Source organism: Rhea pennata, chromosome 13, assembly GCF_028389875.1.
Source record: "Rhea pennata isolate bPtePen1 chromosome 13, bPtePen1.pri, whole genome shotgun sequence".
Lineage (NCBI taxonomy): Eukaryota > Metazoa > Chordata > Aves > Rheiformes > Rheidae > Rhea > Rhea pennata.
The window spans coordinates 12,702,108-12,724,587 of NC_084675.1; the positions used below are offsets into that span (position 1 = coordinate 12,702,108).

At 47.6% G+C, this 22,480-nt stretch overlaps 1 protein-coding gene across 1 annotated transcript in view; it reads right to left on the reverse strand.

Moving 5' to 3' along the window:
* Positions 1–4,511: 4,511 nt before the first annotated feature.
* Positions 4,512–22,480, reverse strand: part of SLC7A10 (solute carrier family 7 member 10) — a 47,215-nt gene continuing 29,246 nt past the window's right edge. Inside the window, exons 3-11 of the mRNA XM_062586233.1 lie at positions 14,579–14,730; positions 13,931–14,056; positions 12,701–12,854; positions 10,800–10,923; positions 10,601–10,704; positions 9,399–9,495; positions 6,440–6,589; positions 5,797–5,974; positions 4,512–4,718 (exon numbers count right to left, since the gene is read on the reverse strand). Of these exons, the coding sequence (XP_062442217.1) occupies positions 4,591–4,718; positions 5,797–5,974; positions 6,440–6,589; positions 9,399–9,495; positions 10,601–10,704; positions 10,800–10,923; positions 12,701–12,854; positions 13,931–14,056; positions 14,579–14,730 (1,213 nt within the window). The 3' untranslated portion in view covers positions 4,512–4,590. The remainder of the gene's footprint in view (positions 4,719–5,796; positions 5,975–6,439; positions 6,590–9,398; positions 9,496–10,600; positions 10,705–10,799; positions 10,924–12,700; positions 12,855–13,930; positions 14,057–14,578; positions 14,731–22,480) is intronic.

The following is a 22,480-nucleotide window of genomic DNA, read 5'->3' on the forward strand; positions in this document are numbered from 1 at the left end:
GATGTAAATGTGAGCGATGGTCTTGGTCTTTGCTTCTGGGCCGTGCCGGCCCTCCTGGGCGCGCGCGGCGCGGAGGAGGCCTGGGCTGCCTGCGCTCGCCCCGCGCGGCCCCGGCCTCGCGCGCCTTCTCCGTCCCCTGCCTTCTCTCGCTACCTTTTGTGTCGGGTCTTAAAGGGAAATTTCGTTTTGGCCTCGAATGTAAACCGCCTCTCTTGGCCCGTTCTGAATCCTTTTCCTTGAGTTTGCCCTTTTCACTTGCCCAAGCGCGGAGGGCGCGTTCCTTGCGTAGCTGACGTTGCAGCGCTGGCTTGGGCGCTGAGGAAGGAGAGGAGAAGGGTTTTGGTTTCGGGGTTTTTGGTGTTTTTTTACCACGCGGCGGCTTTGCTGTTCCTGCGAGCGGCAGTCGGGGCAGGGGACTCCAGGGGTGTTTCCTGGCGGGGCATGCGCCGAGCCAACGCCGCGGTGCCGGAGAAGCGCGCGTTGCGAACAAGGTTAACCCTGTTGTTATTTAATGTCTCCACTTGGGAAATGCTTCGTTATCTCTTAAAAAACTCCTCAGCAGCTCAACAGCTGCGAACTTCTTGTCGTTTTCTGGTTGGAGCAAAAGAGCCGGGAATCGAATGTGTTCTGTCTTCGAGGTTTCACGAGTTCGCAGATGAGAGTGAAAAATGAGGAACCCTCTGGCAGCGTGCCCCGCCGGGACGCCGCTTGCGAGGCAGCAGCCTCGCGCCCCCCCGGCGGCGAACGGTCCGTGCTGCTGAGGCTCCTGCGGCGGGTGAACGGGGAGGGGGCGGCAGCCTGCACCGACCGCGCTGGGGCTTTCAGCCTTCGCCACCGCTGCGTTGAGTTTCGGCCGCCGGGAGCAGGGCAGGGGCGCCGCAGGCCTCGCGCGGGGCCAGGCGCCGCTGGAAGCGCCGCCGCGCGCGGGGCGAAGGCGGGCGGCACCGGCGCGCCGAGGAGCGCAGCGGGCGCCGGCGGCCCCGCGGGCTCGCGCGGCCTAAGGTGGGCCGGGTTTGGGCGCCGAGCTGTGCTCAGCCTGGCGAGCGAAAGCTCGTTGCCGTGTTTATGAGTGTGTTTTAGTAACGGTACTTCCAACTCAGAGCGTTGCGTGTGAAACGCGCAGCGACTCGTCCAGGCTTTCTGCGTTCGCTGAAAGCTTTGAACTTGTCCCAGTCTCTTGCCTCGGCCCTGCTCAGCCCGGCTCTCCCGGTCTGTGTGCTGGTGTGAACTGGGAACAGCCCATCTCCTCCTGCGCTTCAGGGGAGCGCTCGGCGGGGTCCGGGCCGGCGGCGGCTGCGGGCCCGCTCGGCCCTGCGCTTTGCCGCCCGGGCCTGCGTGGCGAGCTCCCTGCTGGGGGCTGTCCTGCTTGGGAGGGGGGTTATCCTCCTGCAGGGGCTCTGGGTGCTACGATAATGCGTGCAGTAATGATCAAATGCATCTTTTACTGACTTCAAAGTCCGTAAAGCTTCTCATACTCTTGTAAGTACTTGGATTATCTCTTTTTCCACTGTTAAATTCTCTGAATGTTGTACTATTGCTGGTGCTAAAAGAATAAACAGCACCGAGTATGTTTCTGCACTATAGCCTACAATATTTTAAGTGTATATGCACCTCTATGAATATGATAGTATATCATATATAATAGCCTTTATTATATATGTTGCATTGATTTTAAAGCTTTGTTCAAACTGCCTTTTTAACACCACTTTTCCTACCAGTTTTGCTGGGTAGCTTTAATTCATTTTGTATGTAGATGCCTGTGAAACCATACTGTTGAATAAAAACACTTGGTCACTTGGTTCCAGAAACGGACAGTGGTAAGGTAAGAGGTAAGAGCATTTGCTGCTGCTAAGACACAGACCATGCATCTCTCTTTTTGCCTTAAGGTTTCTCCTTCAGAGCAGAAGAATTTATATGCAGGCTATCATGATTTATACGTCAGTGAAAGGAAAGCTAAAACACTGCGGGAAGAAAAATCAAGGAGTGCTTTAATCACTGTAGCAAGTCTATCAAAATTACAGGATCCCAAAGAGCACAACCTTTCTTTTGGAAGCTACTTGCTTTTCTCTATCAAATAGCACAAGGTCCTTGACATACTTTTCGTATCAGCTGTTGAGTTTTTCTTTTATTCGGTGAGCTTTAAAATGATAGCAAGTGTGTCTCCTTTGGGCCTTTTGCTTCATCTTTTGGAATAATCGTACGTGTGCAGGGTTGAGCATGCTGCTACATTTCTTTTAGCATATAAACTTATCTTTCTGGTTCTGCACACTGATTTCTGTGATTAGGAATTGTATATATTAGGAACTAACTTTTGCAAAACCTTTTAAAAATAATTTTAATGGGATGCTGGAAGCACAGATGAAGCTGCTTCTAAAAATGAAATAAGACATCTTGGAACAGCTTTCAGGGAATGGTAGATAACTCGGAGCTGAGCTCTGCTAAACCATTCTGTTCTAAATTCGGCCTTCTGATTTGAGGCTAAATGTTGATTATTTCAAAGCATGAAAGAACAATCAGGGAAAATTTGAGCCAAAAACTGTTAACAGCTATCAGGCAATTGTTCCTTCAATTCTGTTTTTGATTTTCTTAAACAAAACCCAAGGAAAGCCATGGTAGCAGTTACAGGGTATTGTTGTTATTATTTTCACCTTTCTTGTTACAATACAGATACGTTGTCTCAAGAACTCTGCAAAGTCTCAGTGCTGGCTGATTCCCATAGCGTTATCGTTCAAACAAACAGAAATAAAACTACACCACGGTCTGGCAATTCTGAAAGCGATGATTATTGCTGGTACTACACTATATTTAATTTGCCCACTAGATAATAAAGTTTTTGGAGAAATTAAGCTGTTTTAGAAAATATACCGCAGGAAGGGGATTTTAAACTATGGAAAGTAAGAGACTCAGCCCTATGTCTTGGACACAGGCAGACTGGGTGATGGTATAAATGTGATGGGTTTGCAGTCAATTGAAAAAATGACTGGACATATGTGACTTTCATTACAAACTTTACATATTCATAACATTATTTAAAATGTGGAATCTCTCTTTAAATGTGTGTATATGTACACCCAAACCACACACTTTTTTCTTTAGCTAAATATATATTTTAATCTCTTATGATTAACAGCTTTATACAAAGAAAAGAGTGTAAACTGTGCTTCTTTTTAGTATATACCATCTGAGAGTTTGAAGAGAGATGGATAGGTACTTAAAAATATTTCTCAATTAATTTTATTGGAAAGATGCTTTCCTTGAACTGGCACCATATTTTGAGTCTAATCTTAAGTGTATTGTCGAGAATATGGTACTTGACAAACTAAGAGATTAATGAATCCTTAGTATTTGTACCAAGGCCTGTAATACACAGAAAAATATTTTAAAAATTAAATTCATACGGCTGTTGCCAAGGCTACTGAATTTGATAGCCTATATTTTCAAAAGTTGCAGCAGAATAGTAGTTATTCAAAATATTGCCTAGAGCTAGTCTATGATTTTGTATTTTCAAAAGATTCTTTGGTATGAAAATGGACATATTGCTACAAAGCAGATCTTTATGAATTAACGAAATAACGAACTAGATCTTTTTTAACAGTTTGCCACAAATAATATATGCAAAACACCTTCTAAAGAGCATCTGATGTGAGAATAATTTAGGCTTGTTACTTCACTGAACATACTTGAAATGCGGGATTTGTCTTCAAAGCAATGTGAGGTGTCACCTGACTCGTTAGCAGCACAGAGAAATCTGCCAGGCTTTGTCCCCTTTTCCCCCTCCAGGTCCCACTGCTGCACCCGTCACAGAGCCCTGGACGTTTCTTGCCTTCGCCCCGTTGACAGCAGAGCTGAACTGAGCTTCGCAGAAATGGTTCTCGTTACTGTAATGAGGTTGCTCTAAATTCTTGATGCAGAAACCCAGCTCCTTGGCTGCAAAAATATTTCAGAAACGAAGTTTCTTGAGGCTTTGTCACTACTTCATATTTTTTTTCCATTTATGTCACCGAGCGATGCCTGAACGAGGGGAGCGGTGACGCGCGTACTGCTGGCGCGTGCCCGGCTCCGTCCCGCTCGGAGGGGCCAGCCCAGCCGCGCCAGTGACCCGCTCCGCGAACGCCCGCGCTCGCTGCGGTTCTGCTCTCGGAAGCGCGTGGAGACGTGATCGCCGGAGCCCTCGTGCCGGCGCGGCGTCCAGCGTCTCCGCTCGCGCTCCCCGACAGAGGCTGCCCTAGCTGCGAAGCGCCCGGGTCCGTGCCTCTGACAGACCCGGCCAGCGGCCACGTCAGCGGCTCAGAGCTGAGTCCGGGCTGCTGCTCCCTGCTGAGCAAGTACGCTGTCGGAAAGAAACAACCAGCCCTGTATTTCATATTTTATTTTTTCCTTTTCTTTTCTTTCTTTTTTCTTTCTTTTCTTTTTTTTTTTTTTTTTTTTTTTTTTTTAGGGAAAAATTAAAAGCTACAGATGCCGTAAAGGATGTAGCTCATTCTATGGGCTTCACTACTGGATCTCTAAAAACATTTTTTTTCCTAGAAAAACTTTTTGACAAAAATCAGCATGTAAACAAGAAGCTGCTTGAGCCTCGGAGATGCTTCGTTATTTCCTGGCGGCCGTCTCGCTTTGCGGCCGCGGCGAGCGGGCAGAAGGCAGGTCATCCTCTTCCGCGACTCCCCCCTGAGGGTAGACCACAAAACACAGCTTCTGTCCCCAGCACGTCACGGACTCTGGGAAGAGCAAACGTGTGGGTGGTTAGTGTGGTTCCTCGAGCGCTCCGAAACCCAAGCGCAACGCTGCAACGGCGCCAGGCGTGAGCAAACGCGCTCCCGCGCGCCGGGGCCCTGGTGCACCCAGGCTCCCGCCGCAGTTACTTCCCGTTAGCAGGTGAGCGGTTGCAAGTCAAAGCACGGGCAGATTAAAACGGGCAGCTTTGGAAAGGCCTTATGGGCTGCTGGCCCTGCCCGCCCGCGGAGATGCCCGTCCCTGCCGAGCCCGTGGGGCTCGGCGCTCGGCAGCCTGCGCCGCCCCGCGCGCCGCCTCCTCGCCCCGCGGTTCCCCGGGCGCGCGGGCTGCAGAGGGCCCGTCTCAAAGCGCTTGCTAGCCTCAGAGCAACACAATTAAAGGCCGAACGCAACTGAAACGTAAAAGACTTGTGCACGGTTTTAATTTTATGTGGTGGATGATAAAGTACGGCTTTCTGATCTTCCGAGTGTCAAGTAATCCATCAGGCTGTCATGCAAGGCAATACGCTTGCAGCGTGCGGGGAGAGAAGCAGGCAGAGGAGGGGCAGAGCGCCTGTGTCATTTATTATTCTTTTTGTGATAGCTCACTTAGGCTCCGCGTGCTTAAAGCTCTGCTGCTGCGTACATGCCTGGTGACGGGGGGTAACGAGCGAGCCGAAGGAAAGAGCAGCCGTGCAGGGTCAGGACAGGAGGCAGAATAGGCCCGGGAGCGAGGGAAGCGGTTGCCCAGGTGAGCGTGCCAGGCAGCCGTGAAAACCAGACTCCTCGTTTCCAGGGAGGGGGCCGACGGGGCCGCCTGCGTCCGCCTGGCAGCTCGAGGTTGCGAGCCAGGCCAGGCAGCACAAGCCCCCCGTGACGCGGGCTGTGCGGGCCGCGAGCGTTCTGCCTGGGATGTTTTCCCGTGCAGAAGGCACTAAAGCCTCCACAGCGCTTGCAAGGGAAGTTGTGTACAGCGGTCAGTCCCGCTCGAGGTGACTCACTGCCGTTCGTAGCGCTGCAGGCGTGGGAGGGTAAGTCAAACCCCGCGGCAGGCGCGCGGCAGGGAGTCGCGGTGTGCACTTACCTATTAGCCTATTCACACACTTTGGTTTGTTTCTCCAGTAGACTCCAAGAAAGAACACTGGCACTCCAGTTAAAATGATAATGAGTCCAACGCCACAGACGACGGGCTCCGAGTATAAGCTGAAGATCAACAGAAATGCCCAAAAGGCCAGGTAAGTGGCTGGGATGAGGAGGTTCACCTGTGTGGAGAGAGCAGAGCAGAGCTGTGCAGGGCGGTCACGGCGGCCGGCCGGCCGGTGCCCGGGGCTGCCCGCAGCGGGACGGGACGGGCGGCAGTACACCTGCACCACTGCAGCCCTCGCCTGTCTGAAAGTGCTAGCCTTAAACCATCACAGTGAAGCACAGAAGGCAACCAAAACTGAGGGAGCTGGGCACAATTTTAATCCTATGTCTCCCTGCATGCCTCCCTCCCTTCCCTCCACCTCTGTCCTCCTTTCCATCCATCATGGCAATCTTACTTTTAGCCAGGGTCTTTGTATCTTGCTTTTATACTGATGCACTTTGGAATGTTGTTTGAGACCTTAAAATATCACCACTACATACAAAAATAAATGATTCTTCAAAATCAGATAGAGGACTTGGTGCAACTGTCCCACCCTTCCCACTGTTATGGGAACCAAGACATTTAGCTTTGATATTTTCACCTTGATAGGTCTGAAGATCTTGGGTTTCTTCCAGCGTAACACAATCAGGCCTATAATTGTCACTCCGTAGCAGAGGTAGTTAATAAATGACACATAGTTAATTAACGTGTATGTGTCTCCAACAAGCATGATGATGACAGTGGCCAAACACTGGAAAGAGAGAAGCATAGCCTTCCTTGAGTCCTCAGTAGCAAAGGTAGCTTAAAAGCAATAAAACCACCAACAAAATAAGGTAGTTAAACTTTTATTTATAGCCCCTGCTGGGTGTTGCTGTTGCCTCCTGTGGTTCTGTGTTTTCTACCCAAACTGTGCCATGGAGGTCTAGGGCTGACTGGAAACGGTGGGTTATTCTGATAGTCCCGAAGTCAGAGATCGATGGACCTATTTATAGAAAATCCCTTGAAAGTGCTGTGCCAAGCAGCTCCGCGAGCCGCGGTCGTGCCGTGGCGGCTGTGCCGAGCACAGAGCTGCCCCCGGGAGTTTTCCCCACGCAGGCGATGAACACGGCCGCCCTTGGGACGTGACCATCGGGGAGGTGGTGTGGGAGGCGGCAGCCCTGCGAGCACCGTGTCCTGCTGAAAGCCCCTGGACAGGGCAAGCAGGTCATTCTTGGCAAGATGCTCTTCCCAGCCTGGTACCCCAAATTCCCCCCCCCCCCCCCCCAAGGACCAGGAGTTGTCTGCGCTTTCTCTGTGAATCTGGTGTCGACTTCCCTGTGCTGCCCGTACGAAAACGCTCACAGTATTGGCTTTCGGTGACTTCCCTCCACCAATTTGCTACGTGTTCTGAAAGCTACTCAACCCTATGATGAGGTCTTGGGGCAAAGTTCACATTGTCTATTATGAGAAAAGAGGGATTTCTTGCAGGCTACCACTTGGTGGTTAGCGTGCTACCTTGTTGCCCTGTGTGTTATGAAGAAGGAATGCTTCACCCTTTCCCCCGCCGACCAAAGGCCGGTGCTGCAGATGACCCAGCTCGTTAATCTCCGGAGCGTGAGCAGTGCCAGGGAACCGGCAGACGGATGGTGGAAATTTCTGTGCGAGACCTTGTGCTTGCTCGACTTCTGATGGAGCCGGTGAGCCGCTGGGAGGTGGCTCAGGGTGGAGGGGCCGCTCCGTGGGTGCCAGGGAGCCGGGCCGGGCGGCAGGCTGCCTGGCCCCACGGGGGCTATTGCAAGGGTGCCGCATGTGCCATGCGCTGGTGGCCAAAGCCCTGCAGAGGCATGTCCGAACCGCTCCCGAGAGCTCACACCATTTGCCTCTGGGTTACTCCAGGCTCTCTTTTTTGCTTCTGCCCCTTTCTCTTAATTAGCTGTCCCATAACGAATGTCACAGGCTTGGGGTGTGTGTGTGTGTGTGTGTGTGTGTGTGTGTGTGTGTGTGTGTGTTCAACATCTTGCAAAGTCCCACTACAAGATTCATTTAAATTAGCCCAGGGTTTTATACCAGTGTCATAGCTGCATTTCCCTGCTTTCCCCTGGAAGCTGCACCGTGTTACAAGCGCACGTGACCCTTTCCCATCGCTGCCGGGTTCGGTCGCGAAGGTGCTCGGCGCGACGAGGCTGCTCGCAGAGGCGACGGTGCTCGTTGGAGGTGCGCAGCGCACGGGCGTCGCACCGCGGCGTGGCCGGGCTGCAGGGACGCGTGCCGCTCCCCCCGCCGACGGCAGCCCAGCACCCCCGCCGTCTCGTAGAAATCGCTGATCAGTACCTCCCGTCGTGAAATACAGTTAGACGGGTTGAGTCTATCTATTTTACATTTATCTTGGAGCTTTGATTTTTTTTGAGAGGATTAGTAAAAATACAGGTCTCACTGGGGATGTTGAAAAAGACCTTTCTTGCTGCACAAAAACACCCCCTTTCTTAATGCAAATGCTAAGTGTGATTCATCAGAAACCAAAAAAGAACCTGGTGTATTAATTAGGTTTGCCTAAAGTCTGACCTAATTTGCCATTGTAACTGGCTGCGGTATATTATTTTTATATTTCTATTTGTTAAGAAATTAATATTTCATAGCAGTGTTGTTATACTGAGGTGCATTAAAATACCTTCAAGTGATTGATTAACATGCAGTGTTGGTTCTGTAATTTGCTCTGTAATTTAAGGAAAACGTTCTGAGGAGGCTGGGAGGCTGGCATATGTCTGATTTATCAGGCTTGTTCGGAGCAGGGAGCCTGCTCGTGTTGTGGCTGTTGTGCAGCGAAGCAGCTGCTGAAATTCAGCCTGTTATTTGAGCTGATGTGTTTTTAAGGCCAAATAAAGGCTGGGCTGCCCGTGGAGGTGTCTGCATGCATGGCGGGCAGAGCAGCTGGATGCTCCCCCGATGGCTGCACGGGCCAGGTCTGAGCACCAAGCCCAGGGGATGCAGCTATGACGTTGCTTTGTCGTAAAAGTGGAACATACAGAGGCTTAGTTGGTGAAATTAAGCCTGGGCATATTGTGCCAGAACTGCTGCAAGCACTGGGAGAGGTGTGTAAACGGGCACCTTTGTAGTGCAGGTGGGCCCAGGTCCTCACCGGTCTGAACTCAGGGCAACCTGGCTTCAACAGAGCCTGGATTTCAGCCAAATGCCCTGGGGGAATTTCCTTGCTTATGCCATGCGGGCAGAACTGCAGCATCAGGAGCTACCTTCCTCTTCAATGCTTTTTATCCCATAGTGCAAAACGTCACCTATTCTAACTACACTCTTGGTAAAGTATGTAAACCTGTGTTTCAAGTAACAGTTTCTCTGAAGCATCACAGGGGTGCTTAGGAGCGAGGCAGATTACTTAAAGGCTGATGAATGCCTCTCCTGGGAATCACTAGGAGCAGCTTGGCTAAGCGTCCGGCAGGAGGCCCAGGCCATGTGGTGCTCCTCCGGGGCAGCCTGGCCCAGAAGGCTTTCCTGTCTCCATTGCCCAGGGAGTGGGATCTCCTGGAGTGCCAATCCCACATGGGGGTGAGCAGCGCGCAGGCACTTACGCACACGAGCAGGGCCGGGATGGGTGTGCAGTGCTCCACGTGGATCATGGCAAGCAGGCTGGGCAAGTGGCCCTCTCTGGCACCGGAGAAACACAGCCTGCAAAGAAGAGCAAGAATGCTAAATCCACCAGGCATGCAGCAGCCATGTCGCTATCTAGCTGTACATGTTCTCTAACCTTAATCTTCCAAAGAAGCCAAGGAGCCCTTTGGAAGATGTAGTCACTAGATGCTGGCATGAGCCTGAAGATGCCACAATTCATTCCGTTTTTCTGCTACAGACTTCCTGTGAAACCTGGCATAAGTTATTTAAACTAGACCCTTGAGCATGCTAAGCCTCTAACTGCTAATGTAATTTGTGAAATCAACTGGTGTTCAATGCCCAATCTCTGCTGAGGCTGCGGACAGAAATCTGTCCTGTCCCTGTCATTGGAACGGCCTTGTTATCCAGTGCAGGGTAAGTACAGCGAGGCTGTGAGGTGATCAACCCTACACAGCTAACACATAAAAAATTAATCAAAAATATTTCCAGGGTCAAAAGGGTTATGGCTAAGGTTTAACATGCCTTAAGATTTTATCTTTAAATGCATAGCCTGTTACATATGCACTCAGATTTGTTGCATCTCACAACACTTGCGAAAGTGTGAAGATGAGTAACTTTCACAGGGTACTTTTAAGAGTTGGATGGTTTCCTCAAAAAAAGTAGAACTTTTTCATTAAGTCCAGAAAAGTCAATTAATACAAGTAGACTTCTAGTCACACTATCAGCAGTGTGGACTCAAAACACCTTGACTGAGAGGATTTTTCCAGTGCTGGAATGATGTGTCAGTAATTGGGAACAGAACCTGGCCCTGCAAATCCTTTTTGAGTTAAGTGTAGCTTGGCTTGTAGCTACTGCAACTTTATTGATGTAGAATTACATTGGTTCCATTTTAAAGCAGCGTTTGACTCTTGCTGTGAATTATTTCACATCTGCAGACACTTTCAGTAGCTCGTAAGGGTTATTTTGCAAGAGATTCTGCAATTCAGTATTACATTCGCTGATTGAAACAGAGCAATTCATAACTGAATGTATTCAACATGCCCAACCATGATCTCACGTTCTATAACATCCAAAATGTCTAGCTAGCATTTCTTTAGCAAATTAAATTAAAACAGCCCCTCCCCAAATTAGATAATGTTCATAAAATTGTACTCCATCTAACCTTGATGAGGTAAAAAGGTATCCATTTATTCCTCCAAATGTAGATAGGGCCACTGAGACTGGCATAACCCAGGAAAAATAGCCCAGTAACTTTTCACCAAATGTCTAAAGCAACAGAAGGCAGAGAAACTGAAATATACTGCAAAGCACAGAACTGAAATCAAAGTGTATTTTAGACATCCAGGGAATGGTTTACTTACTACCGCCACAGCGTTGGAGGACAAGAGCTCTTGGGGTGACATGGCAGTGAAATATGCAATGTTGGTGAACGTATACACAAATGTCACCAATGGGATGGATATGAATATGGCACGAGGTAGGTTCCTAATAAAAGAATTAGGAGGGTAGATAAGAACTTACAGTCAAACACAGCTAGAGCACAACAAGCTGGCACAGCCCGGGGTCGCTTTTTCCCCCATGTAGTTTAATCTGCTGTTTCTCGTGCAGCTACCGAATGAGAGCATCGCTTCTGTGTCTGCTTTGGGCAGCAGTGTGACTCAGAGCAGTTTTGGGAAGGCTAAAACTGTCACAAAACTTCATGTCTGGTGAGTGTCGCTCTCCAGACATGACAAAAGATACCACAGGCTTACATTGGGTTGGGAATTTGGATTTGAGGCAGCATGCTATTTAAAACTGAAAAAGCTGTTTCTCAGTAGGTAGTTTCACACCAGCTATGGAGTGAAATGCCTGGTTTTGCTTTATCTTCATCCACTCTGAAGAGGACCCGGCTCCTGTCACTCAGGTAGTTGCTTGGCCAGTCAGGCACCGTAAAGCTCATTCACCGTGCAGCACCACGGTAATTCACAGTGCTGAAGAGTTACTTAATCTCCAATCCAGGGATCTTTTTTAGAGGTGGATGCTTAGACTGTTCTGTATTTAAAGTGGTAATAGTTTTTTAATCTGTGTGTCAGATAAGGAAAACATTAATAAATATGTATTATAACCTGTTTGTTTTTGAAATGATTTAGTAAAACTGGGATTTTGGGGGGTTATTTAGTTACCTCAAAGGCTGAAAACTAAAAAAAGACCATTCATTCTTTTTTATTTCTCAACTGAAGCAATGTATGCCTTATTTAAGTTGTAACTTTTCATTATTTGGTTTTGAAATTGCAGTAGTCCATTAAAATGTTAGTGTTTTATTGAGGGAACACATTACCACTCTTTCTCAACCCTAAGATTTCTGGACATGCACAGCTTCATACCTGTGAACACTTTACCACTCATTTGTGTGAAGGCACATGTAGCGCTGCTTGGAAAACTGCAGCTTTAATTTATTTCCATCCAGGCTGTTTAATATCTTAAATTCCTGCTTGTTTAATTGCTGTGCTCACTGAATGCCCAGAAATAACTAAAGCTCCAGGAGCTGCTCGTGGCATTCATCATTCCACTTTATCATTTCAGAAATTTTAAAACATTTGAGCTTTGCTTTACTAAACTAAAAATCACTCTCCCTCAGGCTTTTCCAGCCTGCTGGTGATAAATCATTTCAGAGCCCATTGCTGAGTGTGTTATCACCAGCCAGCCCGCTGCTGCTGGCCCCAGCGGAGGGATGCCGGCAGCCGTGCTGCAGGCAGCAGCAGCAAAGGCAGCTTCAAAAATTTGTCCTATAAGTGGGACGAGGCTGGGAGAGCAGCCTGCCACTGCGCAGTAACTGTCTATTCTGCTCTTTCAGGTGTTTGTGCAAGATTCCCTTTTGTTCCCTTCTAGTGAAAAAACAAAACCACTTCCAGTATAATTCATTTTTTTTTCTTACAGCAGGGAGTGACTCTCTCTATAGATATTTGCATGGTATCTTAGCAATGGTTTACTTTCTACTATGGAAGCAATATATCATTTGATAGTGCCATAAGGATAAGACTCAGTCCATGGGGTGCTCTGACTCAGTTAATGCTGTGTGCAATATATTCTTAGTTTTAGTATGGCATTTCTTTAAGTTAGCTCTTATCTGGTCTAATTGAAAAAATTCTCTCTCCTTTAGATACTCCTTTCCTACAGACACGTAACAGCACTGTCGCAATTTATTAAATGAATGATATTAACAGATGGCTCCAGTGTCTCAGCGCTTCAGAAGTGTTTGGATCACACGGAAACAGATACTTGCCTGCGGGGATCAACTAATTCTTCTGTCACGTAGTTCAAGAAGTTCCAGCCGCTGAATGCGAAGGAGCCTTGAAGGAAAGCTAGGGCTAAATGCCCCACTGACGGAGTCATCCAAAAGTTGAACGCGTTGCTTGGTGCCAGTTCCTCGTAGTTTCCTGTGTGCAGAGCACAAGCGAGAGGTTATGCCTCCCCTTAAAAGCACTGACAGAGACCCTGAGAAATAAGACAGGAAAACTCTCTTTTTTGCGTGGTGCTTGCTAAAGTAGATTAGTGACTTTGTCTTCTTCGTTCCTGCACTATGGCGGGCTTCGCCGCCCCCCTGGCCGAGACCCTACACCAACCATCACCATCAGAAAATGGCTCCTCGAAGCTGCAAGGTCCTCACTGCTTTTAATGCAGTTTTCTTTTACAAGAATTTTATGTTGTTTAGTAGAAATACTGAAAAATAAAATATCTATGGGGCTGGATAATTTGTCAAAACTGTGGGACTATTATCATTGAGAAAACAAGATTTCTGCTTTCCTGTAAATGTCGTATTTCATCTTTCTTTATATGACTCATCATCTACATGATAAAAACATCATGAGCCTTTTGTGTTCTGTGCTTTTCATTAGGTTGATGAATCAGCAAGGCACATTTTTTTCCTATTCTTAATTTTCAAAGTGATTTTTTGAAGGAAATTGGACTATTCCTGTGCCTATGGTGAGCCAGGTATCTTCCTGAACTGGACTCAACATCACTTATTCAGTGTAGACCCAGAGCACTTTAAAATTTGAGACCTTGCAACTGATCACAAATTTTCTGCAAGTCTACTGCACTATATCTCTGACTTGTTAGTGCAGCCCTGTATTCGATCAGAAACAACAATGCAGCCTGGAAAGTAGCTCATACGAGGAGGATACGGATGATTTTTCTATTGTCTCATCCCTTTGGTGACGCTGTATGCTGTGATCATCTATAGGACACATCTGGATTTCACCTGCACTTGGGAGAAATCCTTTATCCCTGTATTGTGAGCTTTCAGCGGGGCTGCCTGTGCCCACTGTGGACAGTGGTGGGCTTTTGGGGGAGCCTGCACCCTGCTCCCTGTGAGCACCCAGCCAGAAATCCTGGATTCGTTCCTGGGGGTTTGTATAGGTGGAAAACAACATGGCAAGTGCACTGAGTCTGGCAAAGTCAAGTACGTCAACAGTACAGTAGCAGTGTTAAAGCTGTCTGTGTTGCCGAGTACCTTTAAAGATCTGTATGAAGCCCACAGTAATTATAAGGGCCAGGGCTAGCAGTTTTCCCGCAGTGAATATATCCTGAATGCGAGTTGCCCATCGCACGCTGGAGCCATTCACCCAGGTCAGGAGTACTGGAGAGCAAGAGACAGAGATTAGTGAAATGAAATTATGCCTATTTAAGAACGCACACTAAAGGCATTGAAAAACACAGACTGACACATACATTTTTACAGGGAGGTCTAGGCTGGCCATGACTGAGGGTGAGAAGGAAAATTTCTTTTTCCTAAATAATTAATTCAGAACTGGTGGCATTTTGCACTCCTACACGCTCCCATTTGCGAATATAGCGAACCCTAGGAGCAGCTAAAACTCCGGGCAGTGACCCCTGCCAGGTGGCCAGCTGCGCGAGGCCCTGATGCCGTGAGCCTGTCCTCGGGGCCCAGCAGCCCCCTGCGTTTGCAAGGGGCCACGGTCTGGCCCCAGCTTGTCCTTTGCACGGGAAGCTGCCAGGGGAAATCGGCACCGGGAGCTTCCCAACGGCATCACGGCCACAGCCGTCTGCCCGTCCCGTGGGGGAATTGGTCTTGGCTTGTTGCTCGGCTGCTCCCGGGCAAAAACAAGCCACACTGCGTGCCCGAGAAGTAAATACTCACATAAACACACCATGGAGAGGATCCTGGAGGCGTTATAGGGTGGGATGCAGTTTGGGAACACGGGCTGCAGGACGTAGTTTGAAAATGTCAATGCAATGACAGCCAGGCTGGTGGGGTACATGATCAGCACCGCACTCCAGAGCAGCAAAAACCTGGAAACGCAAGAGAAAGCACAAGAGAGCAGTGCTGCAGGTGACACACAGACGTGCCGCAGGTGCCACCCAGCTGTGCTGCAGCTGTGCCGGCTCGCGCAGTCCCAGGCCAGAGCTGTTGGCCAGGTCACCCTAAGCTATCACTTTCTTGTGCCTCTCCTCACCCTTTTTCTTCTATTCCCAGTGAAATTTGGATTTTAAATTAAACATTTTTAAGCCAAGCACAGTTTAGCAATATATCGAACAGTGGGGATGATTACCATGGGGAACATTTTGACTTAGCGTTGTGTGTCAAATTGCAAGCGTCTCCGTAGGCTTGCTGCTGCCACGGGACGGGCGTGCTCCCGCAGCGCCTGCGGGTATGGCGCTGTGCAAGGGGCGGTCGCGGGGAGCAAAGGGGGGCAGCGCCTGCTGCCAGGCGTGGGGCTGCCCCTCGTGCGCCACGGCTCTGCTCCTGCGCCGCGGGCACTGGGCTCGGCCCGGCTGCGCTCCTGGCTTCAGCTGCAGCTCAGCACCGGCGCCACAAACGAGGTGTTCTTGGAAATACAAAGTGTGAGTTTTCTTGGGTCCTCACTCGGTGAAAGGGAAAAAAACATCTCTCTAATAAGAGCAGCAATGGACTCAGTGTTTTAAAATACTCTGTTTCCTTCTAAAATATAATTTCTGTGGTGAGAAGCAGTTGTTGCAAGAAAGTAAAATACTTCTTGCCATACACATATACACACAGATGTGTGTATGCCTATATACATACATGTACATGTGTGCACTCCTGTTCATTCATAGATCTGCACGGATGTAGTGCGCAGGATGCACAGCACTAATGAGAGTCAGAAATCAACATTGCCAAATAAAATAATGTAATATCTAGGTTATGTTCAGCCTTCCCCATCCTGGATTGCCCTGCTCGTGGCCAGCATGCTTTTGGGGGGCTGGCCCCTTAAATTTGGGCAAGGGGGCAAGGGTGCTCCTTGGGAGTTGGCTTGGATTGCTGCTGCTGCTGCTGCTGCTCTTCTTCTTTCCTTGCTGGTGAGTGATTTTTGGGCTGGTTACTTTGCTTGCATTTGTTGTTTCTGAGAAGTATGAGGAAATTTGATGATTTCTTTTGCTTATTAACTACTACGGAGTTAATTTGGAGAACTGTTTGACGTGATGCAAGAGTTGGCTGCTGCCCCAAATGGCACTCTTTCTTTTTTTAAACACATTGTTTTCTCTTTCTTTTTACTTTTTTGAGTGATGGCTTTCTCCGGTTTCCAATGTTTTTTATTTTTAGTTCAACAAAGTTTCCTCAGGTGACTGACTGCTGCTCTGCTGTTTACTGCCAGTCACCACTTCTGGTAGCTCTGAAGACCCAGGGCCAGTCCCAGGGCAGGAGCCAGTGGGCTGGAGGAGTTCAGTACAAAACACAGCGCCCCACAGGTTCAGCTGCTGCAGACTAATATGACTAAAAGGCTGAAATAACTCTTTTTTCGTAGAGTTAAGATTCTGGTGGTGTTTTGTGACTTTAAGTTCAGACCTTGTTGCCCTTGAACAGCCCCAGCTGAGCAGGCCCTGATGGATTGAGGGCCAGCTGGGGGCAATCGTGGCAGGCCCACACTCACGCGTGAGGTGGCAAGGTGTGTGCAGATCCTGCTAGTCCTTTCCTGGGAGTTTTACTGGCTTCCCACAGCATTTATGCAGATCAGGGATATGCAGTCACATAAAAATGTTCAGTCAGGAGAATGATTCTAAAAAGAGTATTTTGGGCAATGTTGGCACTTGCCTCTATGTTATGAGATAAGGCACATTAAAGTTAGTTTTTGGTACAATACAGTTTAATGGAAATGTGAATAATTCAGTAGACTTCTGACAGTCGATTTGTTTTGTGCTGAACTGTAATCTGTGCAGGATTGATAATACCAATTAAAGCAAATGTAGAATTTTAGCAGAAGGTTATGCAGTTACGTTATGAAGCAGGAAGCTCAAACGAGAGATCGCATTAAAATAAAAAGAAGAGCTTGCCTAAGACTTAGGCTTTTTCTTAAGGTAAGTTTTAGCTGAAGCCTAGTTTTGAGGAGAAGATACCGGGGTTAGCGGTGGGGATCACCGCTGCTGGTGGCTGGGGAGTGCTGCCAGATGGCCCCTTGCTCAGGCACTCGGGCGCTCGGCCACGGGCACGCGCTGCTGGCTGCGGCGGAGGCTGGACCCTGAGCCAAGGCCCTTCTGGCCGGATATATCCGCTCTCACGTGGAGTCTCCTGTGGCTGGCAGGTGGTTAATCCTGATATGATTAGCCAGCTCCTGGAGTCTTCTAGGAAATCTTTGCTTTTAAAATACCACCTTTTATCATATCTTTTGCAGAAAGACTTAGAGTATGGTTTATCTAGCAGAGAATAATTGTTTTAAATCAGCCATAATTAACAGAAGTGACACAGAACTGAAACTTCTTATGGACGCAGTTGGGTCTGATGTGTGTGCTATCAGTGGTCTCCATAACTTGATAAATCAAGTGGCAAGCCCAGAGGCTGCAGGGCTGCTGGGTCTCCTTGCCAGCCCGCAACACCGGGACGTCTTGCAGAGGGCAGCTGGCTGTTGCTAGAAAGCCACAGTTGAGTCTGAAGCAGGCAAGTGTCAGTCATGCCACGCGCTCCGTTGCTGGCCCAACTATTACGGTGGAAAGTGAGGGAGCTGGTCTCCTGAGGGCTGACCTGCGTAACTGAGGGTGCCAGGAGCTGAAGGCTGTCTGACAAGCTTTCGATACTGCTCAGTAACTTGCAGCAGTAGAATAATTTGAGAAGTTAGCTTGTTGCTGTCCACAAGGCAATTAGGTCTTTAGAAAAAGGCTCAGCACGGCTGAGTAGAGAAAAAGGAGACGCAGCTGTTATAATCAGCGTTCAGCTGAAGAGGAGCCCAATGATGCTTATTTATGCTCAGGAGGTCTGAGTGTGCTGGAGTTCACGTGCCAAATCCAGGCTCCTGTGTACGTTAATGGCAAAAGGGCCAGTAAAATGACCTCTGTGGGTATTCTTGGAGCAAACTGTGGCTGTGTGTAATGAGCATAGATGTCTGCTCCCTGAAGGTCTCTGCAGTGTTTTTCAGTGTTGAGTCTGATCCAAAGTCCATCGAAGTTAATGGTCATATTCCCATCAACTTCAATGTTCTTTAGATAATGTCTCTAATTACGTTCCCCCCCCTCCATTTTAGGAACACTCTGGAATAAATGACAGTATCTTGTGGGACTTGCTGCTTTTAGGCAAGTGTGACCTTCACTGGAAGTGTGGGTCGTCCCTAGGTCGAAGCTGGATTTTTATGCAAACATCCTCCATGCTAATTCCTCAGCTAGGGAAAGAAATGAGCAGCATAGTGTGATCTGGATCTTGAAAAGAGAGAGTCTAGTGGATTTGGTACAAACAGTTCTCCAACCTATATTTGGATTGTGCCTGTGCTCCAAAGAGCATCTTGCATTATATATAAGCTAACATGGAATCAAAGTGGCTTGCAAAAACAGAAAGTCAGTGTGTGCTGTGCTTGGGCATCGTTAACAAAAGCAAACAGTTTGAAACAGAAACTGTGCTACAGTTCATCTTATAGCAGAAAAAGCTGAACTACTTCAAAGAAATTACATTATTATTAACATTATCCTGCACTAGTGGAAGAATTAGTGTTTTTGAAAACTTTAGGTTTTTCAACAATAAAAAAAAGGGAATATACAAGTACACTTGAAGCATGTGTTATTTGCAGTCTGGGATGACATTTATCAAAACGTTGGGTTAGAGCTCTCTGCTGATTTCAATACTTATGATTGATGTTAAGAACATGATATGTCCAGTCATCAATCACTGCTGGGGAAAAGACAGCTATATTAGTTGCAATGTTATTACTGAGCAGTCAGAAGAAAGTTGTATGTATCAGAAATGCACTAGTGAGTTTTCATGAAGCTAAATTTATCCATTCTCTTCTGCAAGGACACATGTTAAGCCTATTATTTACTATTTTGGGCAATGTTCTTATGACCTGTAGAAACAAGAAAATCCATATGTATGCAAATGTACTGCACTCAGTTATTCTGCTTCAGCAGCACAGGACATGATAAATTCCCTGCAGTTAGTCTGCTTGTATACAAATGCCATTTAAAACCCAGATGATTTCTAAATGAAAATAGAAGTGAGAAGTCTGCTGTTGGATACAGGATCGATCCCTCCGAATTTGCTGCCAGGCCTGCCTATCGCCTGAGGGCTGGGAGCTGCTGGGGTCTCCTTCCCTAGGCAGCATCCTGCGTTTGAGGCGGGTGCTGTGTCGGTTCTGCACGATAATCGCGCTTGCTTTAACCAGCTCTGCTGCTTTCGGTGATGATTTCAGGTACCTTGTTAAGGGTTCCCAGTGGGGCTGTTGGTCCCTGGCCTGGGTTGTCACACAAGCGTCAGCGCCTCATTCTTACAAATCCCACTTCTGTGTGCATGTTTGACATTCGCATCTTTATTGAAAAGTGAGGGGTACTTCGTTTGGTTTTGGGAAAAGGTCTAGATTATCATTTCTCTCAACCATAAACGACTCCACTCCTTTTTGTGTTCTTTTCACAGCTACGTTGTTATTAGACCTATTATTACTTAGTTGTGCATTTTTCTTGGCTGCTCTAGCTCAGTTTGCCTTTTGGTAATGCTCAAATAACCCCAAAGGTTCTGATACTCTGGATGAACATACTGAATTTCCTTTGCCTCTTCCAGCTTTGCTCTCTGAAAAGGAGTTGTCCAACAACAGCAAAATGTTGGGTAAAGACTATAAATAGACCAGTAAGTCTGAGTAATGTTCTTGTAGGTTTGTGTGGCTTTATATATATATATTTTTCTTTAGAAACAAAAGTCAGCCCAAGTGTCTGAAAACCCAGGTGGGATGTTTCAGATGGCTTTTGAGTCCTTCCCTGAAGCTTTTTGTTTTGAAGGAGGAATTTTTGCAGTCGTGGATACACCCTGTGTGTGTTTTAACTGGAGCATTTGTCAGGAGCTTAAACGTCAGTCATGTAACAGAGGCGTAAGTGGCTGCAGCACGTCTAGCTCTGCCTTGCCCTCTTGTTTCTGAGCACTTGCTGACTTCTCACGGCCTCTGTGATCTGGAGCGGGGCTGAAGAAAGGCCAGTGCGGAGGGATGCCCATGGTCCACGGCCATGTCTCTGGCTCCCGTTTGTCCTGGAAACCATTCCCGGGACTCAGCTGTGATCTCTTCTCCGGTGCTGCCTGCTGCCTCCTTCGTGGCTATGCAAACTGCCCTCTCTTCTGGTCAGTGGCCAGCCTAAGCCCCGGGGCAGCTGCTGGGCGCTGCTGCCTCTCATGAAGTGTGACAAGCACCAAAATCTCTGCCTCTCACCCTGCTAATTTCTTCAGCAACTTGTGCTCAGAGACACATCTGGCACTTCGCCATTTCCGAGGAAACCTTTGAGAATGACTTCCAAATCTAGGGTTAACTATGCAATCTGTTGGGCTGATACCTGTGTCCTGAGCGTGCTTTGAGATGAGACCGTGGCTGCGACGGTGGCCGGAGGAGGCTCCGTCTCGCTCGCCCTGAGCGTGCCGTGCCAGGGGATGCTTTTAAACAGCACCACCAGTGGCAAAGGATCCCCCTCCACGGAGAGCTGGTAAAGGCTGCACGCCTTCATCTCCTCGGTGTCTGAAAAAATCTTTGCCTTCTGCCCCAGGAGGTTTGACTGAATTTGGAAGTGTTTTAATGGAGAAGGGGGGTGGGGGGGAAGGAGAGAAGAGTGCATCTCCGTGGCCAGGGCTGCCGTGTGTGGTCTGCTGATGAGACGTAGGAGAGCTGGAAGATGGAATTGAAAGTTTTTGCAGCTGACTAGTATGCAGAGCTTAATTTCCTAGAAATTAGAGTGGCTGAGCTGTAAAGCTGACTGTCTTTGGTTATTTAACCTTTCTGTGTCTACCTCAGCATTTATGGAATGGCTGAAGCACTTCCGCCATCTGTGTGAATTTAAGATTATTTTTGTTGTATGAAAAGTGTTTCAGGAAACTTGTGTGGATGGTCTCCCTGAAATACAAAATCCAGCCACTTGTTTTGCTTCCTAACCCAGCTGCTACTGTTAGTAACTGTTGCTATGGAGCTGGTGATGTCTAGCTGCCTTGGAGGCTGTTAATTTTGACACATTTGTTAAAACTTCAGTAAGTTTTACCTTAATTGAGCTATTGTAATCAGATTTGAGACACAGCTGCTGTTCTGCAGCCAGAACGTGCATGTTTGGTGAGGAAATTGTTCTATCCTGCTTTTTTCAGTTTGCGTTCTTACATTACACTTAGCAGTGTTGCAATTTTTGATTTCTATTTAAGCAATCAAGTCTCTACAGTCAGTAACTGGAACCCATAGTATTGTAATAGTTGTTATGATCAACCTATGTATCTTTGTTTCTTATATGTGACGTAGGGAAATGTCATAACTAGGGAGGATCTGAGGTGAAGGAGATAGGGCAGGGGCTCAACAGCAGAGGTAAGTGAAAGAGGAAAGGTTTGGGTCTAGGTAGATACCTCACCTACTCCTGTAATAAAAAAATCTTCCATGTTAATAAACCAAACCACTCCTATTTGCCATTGGTAAAACTTTTCATTTGGCATGCTAAATCTGATAGTCTTTGCTGTAGTGGATACATGAGGATAAATCAGAAGAGAAAATTGAACTTTTTATTAGAGGAGATTTTGCAAGCTGCTGCTTTCAGCTCAGAGACCTGGGTATAAAGACACTGAAGAAGGAATGTGCATGTTTGAAATTAAAAAAAACCCACACCTTGTAAATGTTCCCAAAAGCTGCAGGCTTTAGGTGGTGACTCAGCAAAGAGCAGCAGGGTGTAATCCCAGCCCTGCTTTATTGAAACTGTCTCTCAGAAAAAAGTCATTGATCCCTCCTTGCCCAAGGAGAGGTTTCTGGATTCTTTTTAAATTAAGTTACCCCAAAACACCCCTGAAAGCTTCTTGTCTAAGACATCCCTTTGTCCTGCTTACGACGATAACTTTATTCTCTTGGGAGTAAAGATAGAGTCATTTTAGAAGTAAAGAATTAGAGCATTACTTTTTTTTGGGGGGGATGGCAAGGTCATACTTTTCTATTACTACTTGTGCAATGTAAATCTTGTTTAAAAAAGCAAAGCAACCCAACCTGCTGTCAGGGAAGACAGAGCCCTCTGCTTAGGGAGATGACATAGTTGTTCTGTTTCCAGATAAATGGTGTGCAGTGATCAACGAGTGGAGGTACATTTTTCATAGTAAGCATATAGCTTGACACGGGTGCAACGCAAATTCTCTGAGTACAGCAGAGCGATGTGAGGAACAACTGAATGCAAGATTCATTTAACTCGATTTTTACTTGTGTCTTTCCTTCTTAGCCTAGAAATCAAAGTTCATTTGTTTTTTGTCGAACTGCAATGGTGGAAACTGACTTTCTGGTCTTTTTTTGCGGTGGTATTCATGGGACTGCACTTCTGTTTGTTTGCAGAATTTTGTGCTCTTTCTTTTTTTCTGTGCCTTGCTCAGAGAACCTGCCTGGTGAAATAACGCTGGGTAGGAAAGCTGCAGACCCCCTGCGACAGCTGGGGTGTCCGGGCATCACGGGCCCTGCTGTGGCAGCCTGGCAGTGCCAGGGCTCGGGAGGTTGAGGGGCGATGCTGCGGCCATGCATGCTTTGCAGAGAAACAGCATTGCATTGGTTTTGCCCCCCAAAAGTCAAAGTTGTGCTGAATGTGAAGCTGTTTTTGCATTATTGTAGTGAGCAGAAGCTACGCTTTA